A 22,743-nucleotide genomic window follows, 5' to 3' on the forward strand; every position below is an offset into this window, starting at 1 on the left:
TTGTTGTGTGTGTGTGTGTGTGTGTGTGTGTGTGCGTGCGTGTGCGTGTGTGTGTGTGTGTCTCACATCCTCCAGCTGCCCCCCTCTCTCTCAGCCTGGCTGTAGATGGTCTGACCTGCATGTTTAGGATGCTCCACCTGTCAGTCAAACAGTTTAACATGTAACAGGAAGTGACATCACTGTGATCCCCTGGATACGTCCCAACACTGAACATGACAGTACAAACCTGTGTGTCTCAATGCATGGATAAACACACACGTTGTATATAAACACACACACATCACACGTCACCTGTCTGAACGCAGCGTCCAGCAGGTCGGCCAGCAAAGGACTGCTGCAGGCAGACAGGACGTCATCACCTGCAGACAGACAGGAAGAGAGAGAGACACACAGGTGTTCATTTCATCTCATGCCTGATTGGCTGCCATATTAAAGAAGGTCTCCTGTGATTGGCTGAGAGCTGTTACCCATGATGGCCTGGTCCAGACTGAAGTAAGCCACAGCCTTCAGGTGGAGCATGGACAGGTAACCCTGGCAAACAGAGGTAAAGGCCTGTGTCCACTAACGGTGTGTTTCACTGGCAGCACATTTTTCTAAACATGACGCAGCGTTCAGCGTCCTCAGCGCCAACACACGTCAGCGCCAAGTGTTCTTTGGAACACCGCTCGTCAATATAACTTCTTCCTCACCGACCAATCAAAATCAAGAAGGGGCGGGACTTCTGATAATAACTGTGATAATAACAATGGTTGGTAAGAAGCTAAACACACGACTCCTTTACAATGTTTACAATTTGTAAAATGTATTTATCGAAAATGTATTGACTAAAATCAAACATTAAGCACACAGAGAGATAACCGAGGGAAGAGGAGGTGCTGCCACGCAACTTTTGTAACCTAGCAACAGTAAATGCTGTTGAGAAGCGGTCTGAAACTGAGGTTGTGGGCGCTGCCAGCACAATAAATGGCGTTAGTGGAAACAGGCCCTAAAAGGTCACTGTGTTACCATAGAAACGACCAGGTCAGAGAGACTCCTCTGAGGTGTGTAACAAGTGTGTTCTGCGCTCTGACTGGACGAACCTCGAGCCACTCTGTCGCTCCTATGTTCCCAAAATCTCCAGCATCCCAGCTGACAAACAGCAAGCTCCGCCTGGGACTGAAACCTGCACACACACACACACACGCACACACACACACACACGCACACGCACACACACACACACACGCACAAACACGCACACGCACAAACACACACACGCAGAACAGGCCATCAGTGCTGCCTGCTGATCAGGTCTGTCACAGTTACAGGACACTCTTCGGCTTGAATGCTCACACTGCACCAAAGAACAAGAACCAGTCAGCAGCAGCCTGTCACTGACTGTTAGCACAGTGAGCACACCTGTGCAGGTGAATCCTACCGTTCTTCACCATGGCAGAGAAGGTTCGGGCCAGCTCCAAGAGGATCGCCGTACCAACTCCGGACTTGACGGCTCCTGGACCCAGTGAGTCCCTCTGTGCTCCCAGGATGATGTACTGGTCTGTAGGAGGAATGAAGGTTATAGGACCATCTGATTGGACATGTGACCAGGTCTCTGACGCAGGTGTTACCTGGCTCCACCCGGCCCTCCAGGGAGGAGAAGATGTTGTTGAGCAGGATGGGCGTCATGGCGTTGTGGACTGTCATCTTGACTCTGCGTCCAGAGCTGAACTGTGGTCCGACCATGCAGCGCACGTAGGGCAGCCGGCCCCGCCATGACGGAGGACAGGGAGGCCCCGAAAGCTGGCTGAGGCACAGAGAGATGCAGTGAAGTCAAAGGACCATCTAGGCAGGTAATCTTGGGGGCAGGGCTCACCTGAGCAGCTTGGCAGCCACAGTGGCACTGATTGGCAGGGCTGGGATGAGTGGCAGGCCGGAGGACTGGATGGGCGGGAACTGAGTGTGATTAAAGGAGGGGAAGCCAGGGGTGAAGGGGTCACCTGACCCCAGGTGGACCTGTGATTGGACAAGGCAAAAGGAGGTGCTGATTGGTCAGTGTGTGTGTGTGTGTGTGTGTGTGTATATAAGTGTGTGTGTGTGTGTGTGTGTGTTACATGTTCAGACACAGCGGTGTGTGTGTTCAGTCCTAGTCGCCGTGGGTCCTGCGGCAGATCGGCGGGGTCGGGGTAGATCAAAGCTCCGCCCGCTCCATTACTCTCAGCCAACCACACCTTCTCAGCAAAGCTGACCCCGCCCCCGACACGCATCACCACCACGCAGCCACCCACAGACACGCCCGCGCTCTTCAGCCAATTAAAGTCCTGAGCACGGCCGTAGTTTGCATAAACAACGCCCCCCTGCAGAGAGAGACAGGTGAACATAACTGAATTACCATGGAGACACACCTGTGTCCCTCTGACTCACCGTGGTACTTCCTGATGCGCTGTAGGGACAGAAGTCCGACGGGTTCAGAGGAATCTCTTCTGAGACACGTCCTGCAGAGTCCAGCAGCCACAGAGAGCTCCTCTGAGACCTGCAGACACACAGACATACAGGTGTTTACTTCGTCATCACGCTCTCAGATACTTGCTGCGACCTACCTACCTGTCCGGGAACTGCAGCGTGGCGTAGAGAGACTCAGTCCAGGTGTGATCCATCTGTAGTTGCCTGAAGCGCCGCAGGATCTCTGAGGCCAGAGAGTTCCCCTCTGAGGAACCGGGAGGGTGACTTGCTCTGCTGACTCGACTGAGGACATAAACACATTCATTGGGGACTATTTTCAGCGGCGGATGGATCCACATGTGGACAGATCATGTGTGAACAGGACATAGGACCACCTGACGGTGTTGAAGATATCTTCATCCTGCAGCAGCCTCCTCATCATCACCCTCAGCTCTCCCAGGAAAAGCCCCGCCCCTCCCTCTGCAGGTGGTTTAGCCCCACCCCCTGGCTGTTCATCTACATCCCCCTTCATGGAGCAGTGGATCCGCCCACCAAACAGTGCATAGGCCAATAGGAATGCTGAGAGACAGAAGACGCCCACTTTAATCGTGTGTGTGTGTGTGTGTGTGTGTGTGTGTGTGTGTGCGTGTGTGGGTGTGTGTGTGTGTGTGTGTGTGTGTGTGTGTGTGTGTGCGTGTACCTGTTGTGAAGACAACAATTCCAGAAACACACAGCAACACACAGGCTTTACGGTAACCATGACGATACCCCAGCACCAATGCTGTGATGTCACTACTAGGCCCCGCCTCTCCCTCCTCTGATGTAACGAACCTCATCTCCACCCTTGGAGCTCCTCCCACCTCTTCATCATAGGCCACGCCCACTGAGCGTTGGAGCGACACAGAGGTAGACTGGAGAGAGAGAGAGGTGTAACCATGGTCACAGGTGAGAGGGGGAGGAGCCTGTCACCATGCAGTTCACCTGTCTTACCTGTCTCAGACGAGTCCTGATGGTGTCCATGACAACCTGCAGAGGAGACAGACAGTTAGAGACTCAAAACCCAGACTTGCCCCCATAGGCTGAATACAGGAAGTGGGCGGAGCCACTCGCTGCTCTCCAGCTCCGCCCTCTATTGTTCAAACAAACCCAGAAACCAAGATGGCGATGGCCTAACTGCTGAACTCCAGGCTTCAGAATGCAGCTGACGAACCAGTGGGTGACATCAGAGAGGCTCCGCCCCCTTATTATAAACAGTCTGTGGTGACGTCGGGGTTTCTACGTGCTGTCGGCTCCTCGAAAATCTGAAACCATCTGACATCCTCACATCAAAGAGATGAAATGCTCAGGCACACTCAGGTACACTCAAGTACGCTCAGGTACGCTCAGGTACACTCAGGTACACTCAGGTACACTCAGGCACACTCAGGTGAGCTCAGGTACACTCAGGTACACTCAGGTACACTCAAGTACACTCAGGCACACTCAGGTACACTCAGGTGAGCTCAGGTACACTCAAGTACGCTCAGGTACGCTCAGGTACACTCAGGTACACTCAGGGACACTCAAGTACACTCAGGTACACTCAGGTATACTCAGGGACACTCAAGTACACTCAGGTACACTCAGGTACACTCAAGTACACTCAGGTATACTCAGGTACACTCAAGTACACTCAAGTACGCTCAGGCACACTCAGGTACACTCAGGTACACTCAGGTACACTCAGGTACGCTCAGGCACACTCAGGTACACTCAAGTACACTCAGGTGCGCTCAGGCACACTCAGGTACACTCAAGTACACTCAGGTACACTCAGGTATACTCAGGTACACTCAAGTACACTCAAGTACACTCAGGCACACTCAGGTACACTCAGGTATACTCAGGTACACTCAAGTACACTCAAGTACACTCAGGTATACTCAGGTACACTCAGGTACACTCAAGTACACTCAGGTACACTCAGGTACACTCAGGTATACTCAGGTACACTCAAGTACGCTCAGGTACGCTCAGGTACGCTCAGGTATACTCAGGTACACTCAGGTACACTCAGGTACACTCAAATACACTCAGGTACACTCAGGTATACTCAGGTACACTCAAGTACACTCAGGCACACTCAGGTACACTCAGGTATACTCAGGTACAATCAAGTACACTCAGGCACACTCAGGTACACTCAGGTACACTCAGGCACACTCAGGTACACTCAGGTACACTCAGGTACACTCAGGTATACTAAGGTACACGCAGGGAAACATCATGAAGCCAACATGGACACAGATTCAGTCTGAACCACGGATGAGCGTCCTCCTCCCTCATGAACACAACAGCTCCTCTGACGCTGCTGCAGTCAGAGCAGGTGGTCCTCTGAGCCCGCTGTGATTGGCTCCTCACAGGGGTCAGAGGTCAGTGTGTTGTTTGATCTGCTTAACTTTGTTAACAGTGAGTAAACACACACACACACACACACACACACACACACATACACACACTGAGACTGACTCTAACATCAGATTAATGTTACAGCTAACATTTTTGAAACACGACTCACAGACCTGTTTGTTCCTCCTCTCTGTCACCTGTCGCTCTGACCGTCCGTCTGCCTCTGATCTCTCCCTCTGACTGTGTGTGTGTGTGTGTGTGTGTGTGTGTGTGTGTGTGTGTGTGTGTGTGTGTCCAATAAGCACACATGGTTTAAAGCAACAGTGCTGTGTTAGCTTCTTTTGGACAGAGGGAGGAGTCAGACCAGGAGGAACATTTTGATCCTCTAATGTGCAAATAAACGATTAAACCTGGTCAGTTCTCCTCAGTGTGATTAAACTCTACAGGTGATGGCTGAAGGATGAAACCAGAAAACAAAAGCACCAACATTTCAGGCTACATTATGAGAGACGGTGCTCTGACTCTAGTTTCCACGTCGTCCCACCGGCCGTAGGAAGAACACTGCTAGCATGCCAGGATAGGACAGTCTGACATCATAAGCATCTCAGGGTACTCGTTAGCATGTAGCTTCGTGTTGTTTCCACCTGCTCACCTGTCTCTGCAGGTGTCGCTGTGGTCAGGGCACATCCTGCCTTCAGCTGTACAAAGTACCTGTCCATGTGTGCCTCTTCTTCTTCTTTGAGGTTTACAGCAGGAAGTGTCTTCATTGATGCATCCCGAGAGTACCTGAGGGACCTCTGCTGGTCAGAGAGGAAAGACGCCGTGTTTGAACACTGTTTATAACACTCAGTGTGAAAAGCTGCTACAGTTCAGGATACACTAAATCCAGGGGCTGCAGCCTCCACGGAGGATGCTCCACTCACAGCCTGCGTAGACGTTAAAGCCAAACTGAAACAAGACGGTCTGGTCTGCCCCTGCGACACCAAACGCCAAACGCTAACGTTGCCTAGCAACAGGTAACTAGCATAACTAACGTTGCACAAGTTAACCTTCAAAGATAATTTGTGTCAAGGGCCCGTCGGTTTTCTTAAACATGTGCATCTCCAGCTGTTCGATTGAGTTGAAACCAAAACTTGTTAATTTTAAAGTGTATTCCTCGGCCACGTGAAGGTCACGAAGGATGCACTCCATGGATCCTTCACGGCCGGGGAAACGGAGGACACATTTGTGGGCCGCATCTGAAGGAGCCTTCAACTTGTGACAGACTTCGACGTTCTTCTGTGACGCAGTCGGTCTTCAAATATGGCCTTCGAAGGCTGCAGCTGCTGGATTGGGACATAGCTGTAGACTGTATAAATAACGGACGTAGTCTCAGTGACGTCACCCATTGGTTTCTGAAGAAGCGCTTTGAAGCCCGAATTGCGCCGCCGCTGGGGGTCGCCATGTTGGAAATGCCAGAGCCGGCTAATCCAGAGACGGGCAAAGAGGCGGAGCGCGACCGAGCTACAGCCTATGGCTGAGCTCTATGGGCGGGCCGCATGAATCAGCCAGCTACGGCTATGAAGCTAGGCTATATGCTCCTCAGCGTAGCTAACGGTTATTATCCATAGACGGTATAAATCATGAATGAGCTGGTTTGACTTTCCCAGGAGGAGATTCTGTCGGTGACTGACTGCAGGTGTTTAGTTATCAGACTAAAGAAGTAGCGGACTGACTGCTCGCTCGTGAGACAGCAGCGGGTGAAAGACGCATAACGGGAAATTCAAGATAACCGGTCTCTTCATCACGACGGTCCGCTGTAATCTCTGCAGGGAAAAGCCAACAACTCCTGACTCCTGTTTACTGACCGACGATTAAATAAATGTTTGATAAACACTGCACAGGTTAACAAGCAGCTAAAGCGAGCACAGTATACCTGCTACTTAGTGCTAACAATATATCAACACAATAACACGAACATTTAACTCACTTAAAGCTGGAGCTCAGACTGCACGCACACAAAGTTCCATAAATCCCACAGAGAGATTATTTGTCCTCTAAAGGCTCCAACAACACAAACAGGTGAAGTTAAGGTCACCGCTGAGGTCACTGGAGCTCACTCAATGGCCCCTCGTCACGCCCTCAACCTACGACCCTCGTCATCAGAGACTCTGGTCCGAGTCGGCGGTGACCCATTGCTTCCCAGGAGCTAAGGTAACTGATGTTATCGCCGAACTTCCCCAACTGTTCAAACTGTTCAAACTGTACCCCTCCGTATCTACAGTCGTTGTTCATGCTGGTACTAATGACATCCCACGTAGACAATGTGAACTATTAAAAAAGGCTTTCGATCTGCTTTTTAACGCTCTGAAAAGTTTTTTATCTCCGGTCCCCTACCAACGATCAATCGGCTGTGAGCCTTTAGCAGACTGCTTAGCCTTCACAACTGGCTTCAATCACAACGCGCTCGTCTGTGGTTTTATTGTGGATCAAAAGTTCAGCATCTCACTGGGCTCGGCCCATTTAATCAAAGTTCTACCAATAATCCCAGCATACCCGTTCGTGTAATAGAACTCAAGCTGGTGCTCATACTGGACATCAAAGAAATAGGAAAAACTTGAACCTCTCTGGACCTTCCATGTCCTCCTCAGATGAGCTGAAGTTTGCATTAGTAAACATTAGGTCTCTCTCTACTAAGAGTTTTCATATGAATGATTTTATTTCTCAACATGGTTTACATTTTATATTTGTTACTGAGTGCTGGCTCTCATCCACTGCACCAGTGACACTTAGTGAGGCCTCTCCTGCAAACTGCAGCTTCCTTTGTTCGAGACAAGGTAAGAGAGGGGGTGGAATAAGAACCATCTTTCCTGACTCACTCACTGCTCTGACTGCACTTTAGGAGAGTTTTCACCCTTCGAATATTTAGCCATGGTTATTAGAACACAACAACACATCCTTGCATTAACCATCTATAGACCGCCATCTGTCCGAGTTTTCAGAGTTGTTGTCGACTGCCCTTGTGAAAGATGATGGATTAATTTTACTGGGGGATTTTAACTAACATGTAAATGACTGTTTACACACGAGAGCAATGGAATTTATGGATATAGCTACTAGTCTTGAATTTACCCAACACGTGAAAGATGCCACCGACAATCGTGTAAATACACTGGACCTGATGTTTACAAAGGGAAGGGATGTTGATGTTTCAGCTCTACAGGTTCCAGTTTCTGATCACTTCTGTGTCCTAATCAATGTCTCTCTTTGTAATCCAAGTAAGTGTTCAGAGTCTGATACATATAGTTATCGCTGTATCGATGCGACTGCTAAGTGTGTAATGACTGAGCGTTGACCCGATTAACTTGACTCCTGAAGTGCAAATTCTGCTTCCCTCAGTTCTCTTACAGATAATCTGAATAGTTCTCAAAGTGCTTGACTCTGTCGCTCCTCTTACAATCAGAAAACGCACTCGGATGAAGTCAGCGCCGGGGTTTTCAGATGAAACTTGAGCTCTCAAACAGATTTGCAGACAACTTGAGCGCAGGTGGTGAATGTCAGAGTTCTAAGAGCTATAAAGGTGCACTCTCAGCTGCTAGGACAGCTTATTTCTCTAACCTGATTAACATTAATAAAAATAATCCGGGGCGCTGTTTAGCTCAGTCGATAGAGCAGGCGCCCCATCTACAGCGGCTACAGTCCTCGTCGCACTGATCGCAGGTTCGACTCCCGGTCTGCCGATCATTTGTGCATGTCATCCCCCACTCTCTACTCCCAACATTTCCTGTCTATCTTCAGCTGTCCTATAAAAATAAAGCCAAAAGGCCAAAAAAAAAAATCTTTAAAAAAAAATAAAATAATCCACGTTTTCTGTTTGACACTGTTGCTACACTCACAAAGAATACCCCTGCCAATCGCTCCTCTTTCAGTGCGGATGAGTTTTTAAAATTCTTTACGAACGAGATTGACTCAATTAGAGACAAAATCACTGGTTCAAAGTCCTCCCAGAAAGAGGGCTGCGACTTCTATAATACGTTGATGGGTGCAGGCACAGCAGCTCAGACCACCTGCACTCTTTCACAGTTTAATATGATTTCCTCCGAGGCCTTTAGCAGCTTGGTAACTGCTTCCAAACCTGCAACATGCACATTAGATCCTGTAGCATCCACTCTTTTCAAAGAACTGCTTCCTGTTTTAAACAGTCCTGTCCTTGATATCATCAAGTCACTTTCAATGGGCTCTGTGCCCTCAGCGTTTAAAACCACAATCATTAAACCGCTGCTTAAGAAAGCTAATCTTGATCCCCAAATTCTGAATAATTATTTATCAATTTCCAATCTTTCTTTCATGTCCAAATTATTACAGAAAACGCGTGAGTGATATTGATCAGATGATCAGCCCTGACCCCTGGATGACCTCACAGAGAGCATGAATATATTAAAGACAATAAGCCCCGAGTGACGGCCTGACTGCAGCGTTTGATGAAGTGCTTCAGGTTCCGTCGTCCATCCTTCAGACCTGAACCCAACAAGGATCCGTCACTGCTCCATCACTGAGTCACTTTCATTATTCATGATGGAAAATGATTTGCTCACATCTTCACACAAACGCTGAGATGACGTTCAGACACAGGTACAGATGGCTGTCAGTCTGGTTGATACACGGCACACATGTTAGCAACAACACTGGATTGATCTTCGAGCCGATCGACTACAAAGACGTTGGAACAGACGACAGTTTCCTTCAGTTTAAAGTATAAAGTCTGTGATGCTGTGAAACGCCGTCTCTCCTCTGATGTATCAGACTCGTTGGGCTTTGGTCTCTCACAGAGCGACGCAGACTTTATATACTGACTGTAACAGCTCCGTTAAAGTTCCCTTGGGAACGCTCGCAGGTTTAACACCTCCTGAGGTTTGAAACAAGGAGATCAAGCAGCTCCTCTTTGGTTCCTTTAGTCATCAACGGCTTTCCGTACAGAACGACCCGTTCACAGGCATCACAGCCTCAGACACAGGAATGAAGTGCTGCCAGCGAGCTGATGATACGGCTGTCTGTCTCACAGAAACAGGAGAATCTGACGGTCTGAGTTCTCTCAGGTATCAGGGCTGACTCTGGATGTTAAGATGTGCACTCTGTCTCCACTCAGAGACGGCAGCATTCATACCACAGAGTGTGGAGGTCTTCCATGTCGGATATCTGGTAATAAATGTTTGTAAAAATCAGGCAGACGGAGCACAATCACATGTTCAAGCTCTCCACCCGAACATGAAGCCTAACTTTGACACGCTGCTCATGAGAGATGGAAGAATCTTTCACCAGTCTCTGTCTCAGTCACTGTCCCACCCTGCCTCAAATCCTCCACCACAGTCCCCCTGCCCAAAAAGCCAAACACCACCGGCCTCAGTGACTACCGGCCCGTAGCGCTCACCCCCGTGGTGATGAAGTGCTTTGAGAAACTGGTCCGGAGCCACATCACATCACTCGTTCCTCCTACCTCCGACTCACAGCAGTTTGCATGCAGGGCTAACAGGTCTACTGAGGAAGCCGTAGCCACAGCCCTCCACGCTGCTCTGTCCCACCTTGAGCAGCAGGGGAGCTACGCGCGGCTTCTCTTTATAGACTTTAGCTCTGCCTTTAACACTATCCTCCCCCACAGACTGGTCTCCAAACTGTCAAATCTGGGACTTCCTTACTCCACCTGCCTCTGGATAAAGGACTTTCTGACAGAGCGCACACAGAGGGTCAGAGTAGGACCCCACTTTTCCACAGCTCTCAGCCTCAGCACCGGCTCCCCACAGGGCCGTGTGCTGAGCCCCCTGCTCTACACCCTGTACACACATGACTGCACCCCCACACACCACAGCAACACCTTCGTCAAATTTGCAGATGACACCACCGTGGTGGGGCTCATCTCTGGAGGAGATGAGTCTGTCTACAGGGACCAGGTGGAGCGTTGGACGGCGTGGTGCGGGGACAACAACTTGCTCCTGAACACATCGAAAACCAAGGAGCTAATTGTGGAAGGAGAAAACGGACATCCAGCCTCTGCACATCAGTGGGGAGTGTGTGGAGAGGGTCTCAGACTTCTGCTTCCTGGGAGTCCATATCTCAGAGGACCTGACGTGGGGCACAAACACAGCAGAGCTGGTGACGAAGGCCCAGCAGCGACTTTATTTTCTGAGGGTTCTCAAGAGGCACAACATCCCTCAGAAGCTGCTGGTGTCCTTCTATCGCTGCTGGATCGAGAGCATCCTGACACACTGCCTCTGTGTTTGGTTTGCCAGCTGCACAGTGGCACAGAAGAGAGCGCTGCAGGGGTCATTGAGGTGGCCCACAAAGTCATCAGCTGCCCTCTGACACCACTGGAAGAACTACACGGCTCCCGCTGCCTCAGTACAGCTCTCGCCGTCCTACAGGACTCATCACACCCGGACACAATCTGCTTGAAATGCTCCATCAGGCAGACGATACAGGGCCATCAGAACACGCACGAACAGACCAAAACATCGTTTTGATCCTGCAGCCGTCGCTGCATTAAATTCTGCCAGGCAGCGACTCACATAACATGCACCGCTGTCTTACACTGTCTTACACCAGACATGCACTTTAAGGACTGTGTGAAATGTGGTTTTGTGGTGAGTGAGTGGGTTGTTTTATACTGTGGTTTGTTTTCATTATTTATAAGCTCTTTTGCACTACAAAGGATTGCACTTCATTCACAATGACAGTAAAGATGTTCTGATTCTGACGGGTCACTAAGAGGTGGTGTGACTGTGGAACGCTGAAGGATTGTCTCGTTAAACAGACTCTCAGTGATGACGTTTATAAAAATCAGCCTCATCATAGAAACAAGAACGTCTCATGTAATTCCTTCAGTCAGAGGCGTCAGCGTGCTCGACTTCCACACACGTGATATAATCAGACACTAAGAACAGAGAAACGTTCTGGTGCTTCATCTGCTCGTTGAACAGACGGCTGCTCCACAGTTTCTTCTGAATGTGACTCTGATAGAAAGAACCTCCTCTCCAGTTCTCTCGCTCTCACAGAGCAGCTCTTTGTGTCGCCTTCTTCTGTCCAAACATTCAACAATAAAACACAATATAAACACAAATCACTTTCTGCCACGAGTGGCTCCAAAATCACGTTTCATATCTCGATCGGTTAAAGACAAAGATCAAGAAGTTCCACGTGCAGGAACACGTGGTTCTCCAGCAGAACGTGGTTTGTGATGCAGCAGCTGTTTGTTCAGACCGCTGCAGGAATGTGTGGAACGCTCAGCCAACACTGAGGACAGATGTTTGCTGAGCGGCTTCAACATGAAGGATGACGAGCGTAGCAGCAGACTGTGCAGACACACGACGCGCTCCCCTGCAGCTCCTCGCAGCACACATGACAGAAGCATCACTGTGACCGTGTTACCTTGGTCTGAGCTCACTGTGACAGATCGTTCGTCTCTGAAGGTTTACAATCATTTCATCTGTCCAACAAACTGTTTGTGAAAAGGCTGGAGACGATCTGAACCCTGTGTGTTCTGTGCACAGTTTCTAGCTTTGTGGGGACCCTGTGCAGGAGGCTGTTCGGGGCCTACTTTGTCAGCCTACGATGGGGGGGTCCAAAGCCTTCAGCGTGATCCGGGGAGATGCATCCACCTGGTGCACTCTAAGAGGGACAGAGATCTGTGAAACTCTGTCAGTTTAAACCTCCAGAAAGTGATGATGGAGGTGAACACTGACCTCCTCTACGTCAGTCACTGCCACAGATCCAACAGGGGGGGTACCCCCTCAGATTATATATATATTATTACACATAGCAGAGTATTATCTGACAGAGTGAGACGGGGTCCTCACACATGACTGCAGCTCTCTTGGCTCTCTTGTCAGAGTAAGTGAACTCATGTGCACAGTATGAAGGTGAGCTAAAGGCCTTGGTGTGTCTGGAGGAGGAGCCTGCCCTGTGTGGAGCTGTGAGTGAACAGAGCCACCTGAGTCTGAGCCAGGAAGAATATTTGGGGCAGTAACCGAAGACCTTCTTCTTAATACCCTCACTCAGCCGGGCTTGGTCCTCCGATGGCACCAAGATATCTGACTGTAGCAGGTGGAGGCTGCACAGAGGAGGTGGGACATGTTCCTGCCCTGACAGTAGAGATGCACCATGTTGGGAAACACTGTGACTTTTTGTTCTGTCATATTTATTCTACTAACATGAAGAATACAGGAAATGATAGCAGATACACGCAGTGTGTTTTCATGTGCATATAAACAATATACTTCATATTATTTAGAACCTTTCAGTCTATTTATTTTACGAAACAAACCCCTCCCACTTTTACCACACGAGCTTCAGCAGCTACAAACACACCTGTGGGCTGCAGCATGACGAGCTGTCACCTGCTGCAAAGGTGTGTTTAATCAGCCCGCTGAGGGTCCCTTTAAGAACACGTCCTACTTCCTGTCAGCACACACACAACCTCATGCTGTGTGTGCTGCAGGTGAGGTCTCTAGAGGTGACCCCTCTGCTCCGTGAACATGTTCATGTGTGCGCAGCGTTAAACAGCAGCAGGACGAGGTTCTGCTAACAACAGCAACACATTCACTGAACAGCTGACTCGTGTCACCGACTCTCTCATCCTCACTGACCTGACCTGCAGCTGTCTGTCCCATCACACCTGTCAGCAGCCGCTCCCTGAGTGACAGCCTCATGACATCATGACTTGATGACGAGCCACAGCTGACCTACCGCTGCATCTCAGTTTGGTTTATATCCTACGTTAGTCTGAGTTGATAAGAGCTTCACTGGACACACGGGGGCGCTGGCTGGCTACAGATAATATCAATAACATGAAGACAGGTCGTTTCATTCTCCCTGAATATATTGAGGCTGAACCTGCAGCTTGGGGGCCCCCTAGTGGCTGCAGGGCCCGATGCACCCGCACAGTCGGCATAGAGCAACAAACTGTGGTTCTGTGACTCTGACTCAGAAACTGTTTGTTTGTTTCATCAGAGCGTTTATGAGAAATTCTTCTGTATTGATCTCAACATGTATCGATAAGTTCTGTGGGACAGAAATGATACCTTCTCTTTTTAAGCTCCTCCTTCGACATGGGACAGTTTATATCCATCAATACAAATGGTCTGACAGGAAACATCCAACGCTTCAGGGAGGAGAGTGTGTTCTGAAACACTGAGGGACTGACACAGAGCAAAGCTATCTGACCTTTGGCCCTCTCTTGAACTTGAGCCTGTATGGACCCTTCTTGTTCTTTGTTTCTGTCAGTCACTCGTCGTGTTTCGTCTTCGTGTCATCGATGAATTCTGAATAAAGGTTGATTTAAAAACTCACGAGGAGCTGTTGTTAGAGCTTCTCCTGATCACATGTGAGAGAGCAGCTGGTTAGTTAGTCAGGACTCAGTGAGGAACAAACCTCATCGTCCATCAGTCACAGGCTTCATCAGCTGTGTGTTTACTTTGACCTCCGACCTCAAACACAAATATCTGAACCTCCTGCTCCACACGTTCCACACAGGCTCCATGCTTTAGCTCTAATGTGTTTAAAGGGAATGACTGGATGTATTCCCAGCATCAGGACCGATTCCAGCCCGAGTGTTTGAACAGTACCTGACAGAACAGCTGCTTCCTCGGTGTCTCCATCAGGTCACACAGGACGTCACATGAAGAACAGCAGGTAACAGACGAGTGAAGACAGAGAGGGAGACTGGAGCGTGGAGGAGAGGCGTCCGGTGAGCGTGACGTCTGTGAGCGACAGCGAGAACTCGGAGCCTCAGGGATGAAAGAGAAGCAGCCAACATGGCCGACGAGCAGCAGCGACACATTCCCCGTGCAGCTGATTCACACACTGGAGCAACGTTCATGTTCATGATTTTCACTGTGTTGTTCTTTGATGTGAAGGTCACATGATTTCAGTTTAACAGTCTCCAAATATGAGGTTAGCTTCAGTTAGCTTAGCACAGAAACAGCTGCTAAAATGTCCCTCACAGGGACCCGTCTGACTTCACACCGTGAGGACGTTGACAGCCTGTGTGAGCGTACCTGTACGAGTGTGGAGTTCAGCAACAGGAGAGTCGACGTGGAATAATCTGTGAGCAGTTCCTGACAGGATGTGAAACACGACTCTGAAAGTCAGACTCAGTGACCAGGAGCGGTTATTGATAACACACTTCCTGTTTATTGACCCCTGATCAATGACTCCACACAGGTGAGTTTCTGAAGGTTTATTGTGGTTAGAAAATGTTCCAGTAAAAATATAAGAATCGAACAATCACACCTACGAGCCCAGAATCCCTCCAATCACTGGATTCTCTCTGATCACACAGCAGTTATTGATCCTGTTAAATATTGATTCACACAGTAAAGCATCACAGGTAGAGGAAGCTGAGTCCAGATCCAGATCCAGATCCAGATCCAGATCCAGACTAGACCAGGGTTCAGACCAGCTGAGCACCAGAGAATCAGGTGTTCAGCCGGTCCAGCAGGTGGCAGCACTGACAGTCTGCTGAGCCGAAACAAAGGAAGCTGCTTATTCCCCATCTGACGACCGGGACCAGGACCAGGACCGGGACCAGGACCAGGACCAGGACCAGGACCAGGACCGGGACCAGGACCGGGATCAGTTACTGGGAACCAGAATCCTTCCTGCATCATAGAGAAGAGACGAGGACAGGGTCAACAACAAACAGAAACCACCTCATTAAAACTCTACTGGTCTGTACTGGTCTGAACTGGTCTCAGACTGGGTGTACAGGTCTCAGACTGGGTGTACTGGTCTGTACAGGTCTCAGACTGGGTGTACAGGTCTCAGACTGGGTGTACTGGTCTGAACTGGTCTCAGACTGGGTGCACTGGTCTGTACTGGTCTCAGACCGGGTGTACTGGTCTGTACTGGTCTCAGACCGGGTGTACTGGTCTGTACCGGTCTCAGACCGGGTGTACTGGTCTGAACTGGTCTCAGACCGGGTGCACTGGTCTGTACTGGTCTCAGACCGGGTGTACTGGTCTGTACTGGTCTCAGACCGGGTGTACTGGTCTATACTGGTCTCAGACCGGGTATACTGGTCTGAACTGGTCTCAGACTGGGTGCACTGGTCTGTACTGGTCTCAGACCGGGTGTACTGGTCTGTACTGGTCTCAGACTGGGTGTACTGGTCTGTACTGGTCTCAGACTGGGTGTACTGGTCTGAACTGGTCTCAGACTGGGTGTACTGGTCTGTACTGGTCTCAGACTGGGTGTACTGGTCTCACCTCGGGCCTTGCTCTTGTAGTAGATGAATCCAGCCAGAGATAAGATCAGACCCAGGATCAGTCCCGAGGCTCCGATGGCGATCTTGTTCCTCTCAGACTCAGGCATGGACGGGTCTGAGGACAGACAGGTAGAGAGACGGACAGGTGAGCAGACAGACAGCGAGAAAGGCAGACAGACAGGTGAGCAGGTGTACAGACAGACAGGTATTTACCCCAGTCAGTAACCAGAGGTTCCTTGAGGCTGGCGTGCTCCACCACACAGGAGATCTTCTCTCCAGACCTGCTCCAACCAAAACCAACACATCAGAGGTTCTGTCACACAGAAAGCTACACCTGGACCTACACCTGAACCTGGACCTACACCTAGACCTACACCTGGACCTACACCTGGATGTTGACCTAACTGGATCAAGCTGGACCTGGGGCCTCATTTACTGAGCAGATTATTGAATCGTGACAAAACTTGGATCCTGTGTTAGAACAAAGTTTTGTTGACCTTTACCTGGACCTACACCTGGACCTACACCTGGACCTTTAGCTGAACTTTCACCTGGAAATGGAACTGGACCTACACCTGGAACTACAGCTGGAATTGGACCTGAACCTACACCTGGATGTTGACCTAACTGGATCAACCTGGACCTGGACCTGGAGCTGGAGCTGTACTCACCTGGGCGTGTACTCCAGGTGGGAGTGGATCTGGTAGTACCAGTCCCCGTCTGCCAGCTCGTCAGTGGAAGTGACATCAGAGGTGACCTCCTTTCCGTCCCTGTGCCAGGTGACTCTGATGAGCTTGGGGTAGAAGTCGTAGACGCTGCAGACCAGCATGGCGGGGTGTCCACCAGCAGGGGGCGTCTCAGAGTGCAGCCTGGCCTGGGGCTTGGCTGCAGCACACACAGTTTGATTATTGTCCAGACGGCCGGCCGAGTGTTTCTGTGTCTCCTCTCACACCTGACTCTCAGAGCGAGCGGCACAAAGCTCACACTGCAGGAACACAGGCTGACCAGCAGGCGGTGCCAGAGAGCTGCGCCTGAGGAGCGCTGCTCGCTCTCAGAGAGAGAGTCTCAGTTTGGGATGTTTCAGAAACAGGCTGATGTAATGTCGGCACTGTCACTTCATAGTGAGGGAACATGCAGTGTTTAACTGATGGAGTTTATCTACAGAGTGTTTACATGAGTCAGTCATAGAGCTCAAACTAAACTGGTTAAAGTGTGTCAATCAAACCTGATCGTTATGAACTGTCAATGTTTGTTAACGAGTTAATGAGGTCATTAAAACCACGATGATGTCATGAACACAAACTCACCTGAATAAGGGAAAATTTCGCTGTACCAGTTTCCAATGTTGTGTTGGCAGTATGAGAACTTTGCAGCTCTCACTCTGCTCAGCACTGCAGTATCGTTGTTGAAGTATGCTGCCTGCTTCACACCATACTCAGTGTATCCAACAAACTTCCCCACACTGCTGCTGAACCTGACGTACTCCAGCTTGTTGTAGTAGAGAGAGGCGATGAACTCGATGTCCTTCGACTCAGTCGAGTTAAACACACAACGGGCCACTTGAATTTCCATGTGTCCATCTGAGGAACAACAATCAGTGTTTAACCCTCTGACTGTACAGAGTATTGATCAGCTGTGTGTATTGATGTGTATTGATGTGTATTGATGTGTATTGATCTGTATTGATGTGTATTGATGTGTATTGATCTGTATTGATGTGTATTGATCTGTATTGATGTGTATTGATGTGTATTGATGTGTGTTGATGTGTGTATTGATGTGTGTATTGATCTGTATTGATCTGTATTGATGTGTGTATTGATGTGTATTGATCTGTATTGATGTGTATTGATGTGTATTGATGGTGTATTGATGTGTATTGATGTGTATTGATCGTACCTGCGGTGCAGAGGCTGATGAAGAGCAGGGCGACGCTGAGAAAGGCTGAAGTCATGTTGCTCTGCTGTCTCCTCAAACTGTGACACACTCTCACTGAGCGCTGCTCTAACAACCAGAAGTCCTGATCACATGACCTCAGCATCAGCTGTTACCAGGCAGACAACTCGCACAGGAGTCTGCTGCTGAAGCACGCCGACACAGGTAAAGGTGTGCTGATACGACACATACAGGTGTTTTAAAGCACAGGTAAAGGTGTGCTGATACGACACATACAGGTGATTTAAAGCACAGGTAAAGGTGTGCTGATACGACACATACAGGTGTTTTAAAGCACAGGTAAAGGTGTGCTGATACCACACATACAGGTGTTTTAAAGCACAGGTAAAGGTGTGCTGATACCACACATACAGGTGATTTAAAGCACAGGTAAAGGTGTGCTGATACCACACATACAGGTGATTTAAAGCACAGGTAAAGGTGTGCTGATACCACACATACAGGTGTTTTAAAGCACAGGTAAAGGTGTGCTGATACCACACATACAGGTGATTTAAAGCACAGGTAAAGGTGTGCTGATACCACACATACAGGTGTTTTAAAGCACAGGTAAAGGTGTGCTGATACCACACATACAGGTGATTTAAAGCACAGGTAAAGGTGTGCTGATACGACACATACAGGTGATTTAAAGCGCAGGTAAAGGTGTGCTGATACGACACATACAGGTGATTTAAAGCACAGGTAAAGGTGTGCTGATACCACACATACAGGTGATTTAAAGCACAGGTAAAGGTGTGCTGATACCACACATACAGGTGATTTAAAGCACAGGTAAAGGTGTGCTGATACGACACATACAGGTGATTTAAAGCACAGGTAAAGGTGTGCTGATACCACACATACAGGTGATTTAAAGCACAGGTAAAGGTGTGCTGATACGACACATACAGGTGATTTAAAGCACAGGTAAAGGTGTGTCTTTACTCTCTGATTCAGAATTTTTGTTCATTGTAAAATAAAAGAGAAATCAGTTATTGACGATTGATCTCTGATCCATTATTTCAATGCAAAAACGATCAGTGGTTGAAGTTTGAAGGCTTTAAATGTTGAATCAGGTGAGACAGCTTTGTTGTTCTGCTTCTGTTGTGCGAGCAGGTGATCTCTGGCCCTGTTCACATTTGGTATTACGCATGTGTCCTGGGTGATCCGATCACAGGTGGTCTGCTGGAAGCCTGTGTTCACACCTGGCATTAACGAGCCCCTCGATGGTCCTGAGTGACCACTTGTGATCGGATCTCACTTTCCCGCTCTGTAAGCAAATACACACAGAGGCTCAGTGTCCTTCATTAGACTGATCATATAATAATTAGGGCTGTCAAAGTTAACGTGTTAATTGCAGCCGTAATGTTGTTTATCTCATGCAGGAACAAACCTCCATGAGCAGCTCGATGGTTCTCTGGACAAGACAAAAGTTATTTGTATTTCGTGTCGATGTGAACCGAGTTACCACCGCCAGTGTTTCCGCTACATACATTTTGCCGCGGTGCCGCCGCTGCTTCAGATTTCTGTGCTATTAAACGACTCCGCTCCAAATGAACGGTCGCTCGCCCGCTCTCCTTGTTGAGGAAGAGCACTGACACAGTGACAGGAGTCACAGGACATCAGGACGCTCTCTGTCCGCACGCAATCTCATGCAGCTCTGTAATCAATGTAAACACTGTGTATCTCTGTATGTCCCCATTGTACATGCATTGATTGTCGCTGTTTATAAAGCTTATAAAAGGTGATGATGTCATTCGGTAACGATCGATTACGTCATCAATAACGTCCCTCGTGCACACGCGTCTCACGTGCTGTGAGAACTGAACTGCGAGAGAAAATATTGAACTTTTGTGACTGAATGAAACAAACTGCTGATGAAGACAGTCAACACAGCAGACAGAGGGTGTGTCCGAAACCGCAAACTATCATACTAATCATACTAACCGGATGTTTGAGTTTGAGACGGGACCTCACTGGTTGTACTCAACCGCCCCATAATGCATTGCGGCTATTCAGCTTCTACTATGGCGGAGATGGACCGGAGATCAGACCGGACCAAGCGGCAACCTCCGTGTTGAAAAATGAAGCCAATGCGGAAGTGCAAAAAACTGCAGTTCCTCGAGTGGCCACTTGAGGCTCCAGAAAACAAGAAATAACATTACAGCAGAAATAAACATGTTTACAGCCTGGTACAAAAAACGGTTTTGTTATAAATAGCTAATTGTATTGTTCAGGATAACTGTACGGGGGGTGAATTTTTTTATAACACATTCGTTTTAATTATATTAAGCCTTAAATCATAGGGGCCGGATCACTTGATTGACAGGTGGATCCTGCTGGCTGTCTGCTAGACAAATAATCTCTCTGTGGGATTTATGGAACTTTATGGCTGTGCAAGAAGTCTGAGCTCCAGCTTTTCAGTGAGTTAAATGTTTGTGTTACTGTATTGAAATATTGTTAGCACTAAGTAGCAGGTATACTGTGCTCCCTTTAGCTGCTTGTTAGCCTGTGCAGTGTTTATTTATTTAATCGTCGGCCAGTAATCAGGAGTCAGGAGTTGTTGGCGTTTCCCCGGAGAGATTACAGCGGACCGTCGTGATGAAGAGACCGGTTCTTTTACGTTTCCCGTTACGTGTCGGCTCGCCGGGCGAGCGAGCGGCGAGTCCGCTACTTCTTTAGTCTGATAACTGAACACCTGCAGTCAGTCACCGACAGAATCTCCTCCTGGGAAAGTCAAACCAGCTCATTCATGATTTATACAGTCTATGGATAATAACTGCTAGCTACGCTGAGGAGCATATAGCCTAGCTTCATAGCCGTAGCTGGCTGATTCATGCGGCCCGCCCATAGAGCTCAGCCATAGGCTGTAGCTCGGTCACGCCCCGCCTCTTTGCCCGTCTCTGGATTAGCCGTCTCTGGCATTTCCAATATGGCGACCCCCAGCGGCGGCGCAATTCGGGCTTCCAAACGCTTCTTCAGAAACCAATGGGTGACGTCACTGAGACTACGTCCATTATTTATACAGTCTATGGACCGGACATACTTAAACGATTAAGTCACGTGATACGGAGAAGACGGCTCTGAGTATGATGCCAACCGCATCCTAACAGTCAGGTTAGTAGGCAGTATGCAGCACATACTGTCTGAGTCTGTAGTAGGCAGTATGTTAGTATGCGGTTTCAGTGACAGCCTCTGACAGACAGACAGACAGAGGGGGCGGGGCCAGCAGCTGTGCAGAGAGCAGAGGTGCAGGTGTGTTGGGGGACTGAAGCAAAGCAAAGTGATCAGATTAAAGTAGTTTGTGAATTAAAAGGTGAATTAAGGTGAAGCAGAGAAAACAATCAAACTGTGGAAGGAAGAAATCAGCATCTAGAAAGAGTTTAATCCAGACTGAGTAAGTCTACATGTGACGTGTGTCTCACAGGAATCACTGATCTATGCGATGACTGCCATGTTCTGCTTTCAGCACATGTTCTGAGCATGCAGAACCTTTGAGGTTATTCTGTAGAATATTCTGGACAGTATTTGTCTTTGTTTCTGAATGTCACAGTAATAATAAACATGCATACATAAAGGAAGCATATTTGTCCATTCCCATGTTGATAAGAGGATTAAACACTTCAGAATACTATACTTATACTATCAGGTACATTTGCAACAGGTAAAAAATGATTAATCACGAGTTAACTATGGACAACCATGCGATTAATCACGATTAAATATTTTAATTGATTGACAGCCCTAATAATATAAAACATCAAAGAAAGAAAGTGTGACGCAGACTGGCAGCACAGAGAGGGGGAGGGAGGGAGCGGGTGAGCGCAGACTAGAAAACTACATATGTCTGCAGACAGACAGACAGACAGACAGACAGACAGACAGGCAGGCAGGCAGGCAGACAGGCGGACAGACAGACAGGCAGACAGACAGACAGACAGACAGACAGACAGACAGGCAGGCAGGCAGGCAGACAGGCAGGCGGACAGACAGACAGACAGACAGGCAGGCAGGCAGACAGGCAGGCGAACAGACAGACAGGCAGACAGGCAGACAGACAGACAGGCAGGCAGGCAGACAGACAGGCAGACAGGCAGGCAAGCAGGCAGGCAGGCAGGCAGGCAGACAGACAGACAGACAGACAGACAGGCAGGCAGGCAGGCAGGCAGAAAGACAGACAGGCAGACAGGCAGGCAGACAGGCAGACAGACAGGCAGGCAAGCAGGCAGACAGGCAGGCAGGCAGACAGGCAGACAGACAGGCAGGCAGGCAGGCAGGCAGGCAGGCAGACAGACAGACAGAAAGGCAGACAGGCAGAAAGGCAGACAGGCAGACAGACAGACAGACCCATGTTATGAAGCGTCGGTCTCCTCCCCGCGCTGCTTTGATCTGCCCGCGGGTTAGCGCTCCTGCTCGTGTCATTCACGCCATGTGATGAGAACATGTAGTTTATACTTTATGGTAACTGTGCATGAAAATACGGGACAGACGGCGACTGCTATGAAGCCAGGAGCAGAGCCTGAAACACACACAGATCTGTGTCTGACTGTAGCTCTGACTGTAGCTCTAACTGTGGCTCTAACTGTAGCTCTGACTGTAGCTCTAACTGTAGCTCTAACTGTAGCTCTGACTGTAGCTCTAACTGTGGCTCTAACTGTAGCTCTGACTGTAGCTCTAACTGGAGCTTTAACTGTAGCTCTGACTGTAGCTCTCACTGTAGCTCTCACTGTAGCTCTGACTGTAGCTCTAACTGTGGCTCTAACTGT

The 22,743-nt window shown here is 49.0% G+C and overlaps 2 protein-coding genes across 2 annotated transcripts in view; both read right to left on the reverse strand.

Annotated features, from left to right (window-relative positions):
• The window catches only part of tfr2 (transferrin receptor 2), a 10,183-nt gene extending 3,103 nt beyond the window's left edge, over window positions 1-7,080 (reverse strand). Inside the window, exons 1-14 of the mRNA XM_069671931.1 lie at window positions 6,937-7,080; window positions 3,409-3,444; window positions 3,119-3,329; window positions 2,814-2,997; window positions 2,581-2,721; window positions 2,401-2,509; window positions 2,091-2,333; window positions 1,853-1,992; window positions 1,608-1,783; window positions 1,418-1,537; window positions 1,080-1,162; window positions 468-531; window positions 292-359; window positions 67-137 (exon numbers count right to left, since the gene is read on the reverse strand). Coding sequence (XP_069528032.1) covers window positions 67-137; window positions 292-359; window positions 468-531; window positions 1,080-1,162; window positions 1,418-1,537; window positions 1,608-1,783; window positions 1,853-1,992; window positions 2,091-2,333; window positions 2,401-2,509; window positions 2,581-2,721; window positions 2,814-2,997; window positions 3,119-3,329; window positions 3,409-3,444; window positions 6,937-7,080 — 1,790 coding nt within the window. The remainder of the gene's footprint in view (window positions 1-66; window positions 138-291; window positions 360-467; window positions 532-1,079; window positions 1,163-1,417; window positions 1,538-1,607; window positions 1,784-1,852; window positions 1,993-2,090; window positions 2,334-2,400; window positions 2,510-2,580; window positions 2,722-2,813; window positions 2,998-3,118; window positions 3,330-3,408; window positions 3,445-6,936) is intronic.
• An 8,286-nt stretch (window positions 7,081-15,366) lies between these two features.
• LOC138601249 (H-2 class II histocompatibility antigen, I-E beta chain-like) lies at window positions 15,367-18,040 on the reverse strand. The gene is made up of 6 exons (XM_069672831.1): window positions 17,939-18,040; window positions 17,347-17,619; window positions 16,711-16,924; window positions 16,253-16,320; window positions 16,041-16,154; window positions 15,367-15,434 (listed from the first exon to the last, which is right to left on the reverse strand). Exons 1-6 carry the CDS (start codon window positions 17,991-17,993, stop codon window positions 15,409-15,411), a joined length of 750 nt encoding a protein of 249 aa, XP_069528932.1. The 5' UTR covers window positions 17,994-18,040; the 3' UTR covers window positions 15,367-15,408.
• Window positions 18,041-22,743: the final 4,703 nt, after the last annotated feature.

This window comes from Semicossyphus pulcher, unplaced genomic scaffold, assembly GCF_022749685.1.
Source record: "Semicossyphus pulcher isolate SPU_LCO1_2020_fin unplaced genomic scaffold, fSemPul1.0.p SCAF_21, whole genome shotgun sequence".
Taxonomy (NCBI): Eukaryota; Metazoa; Chordata; class Actinopteri; order Labriformes; family Labridae; genus Semicossyphus; species Semicossyphus pulcher.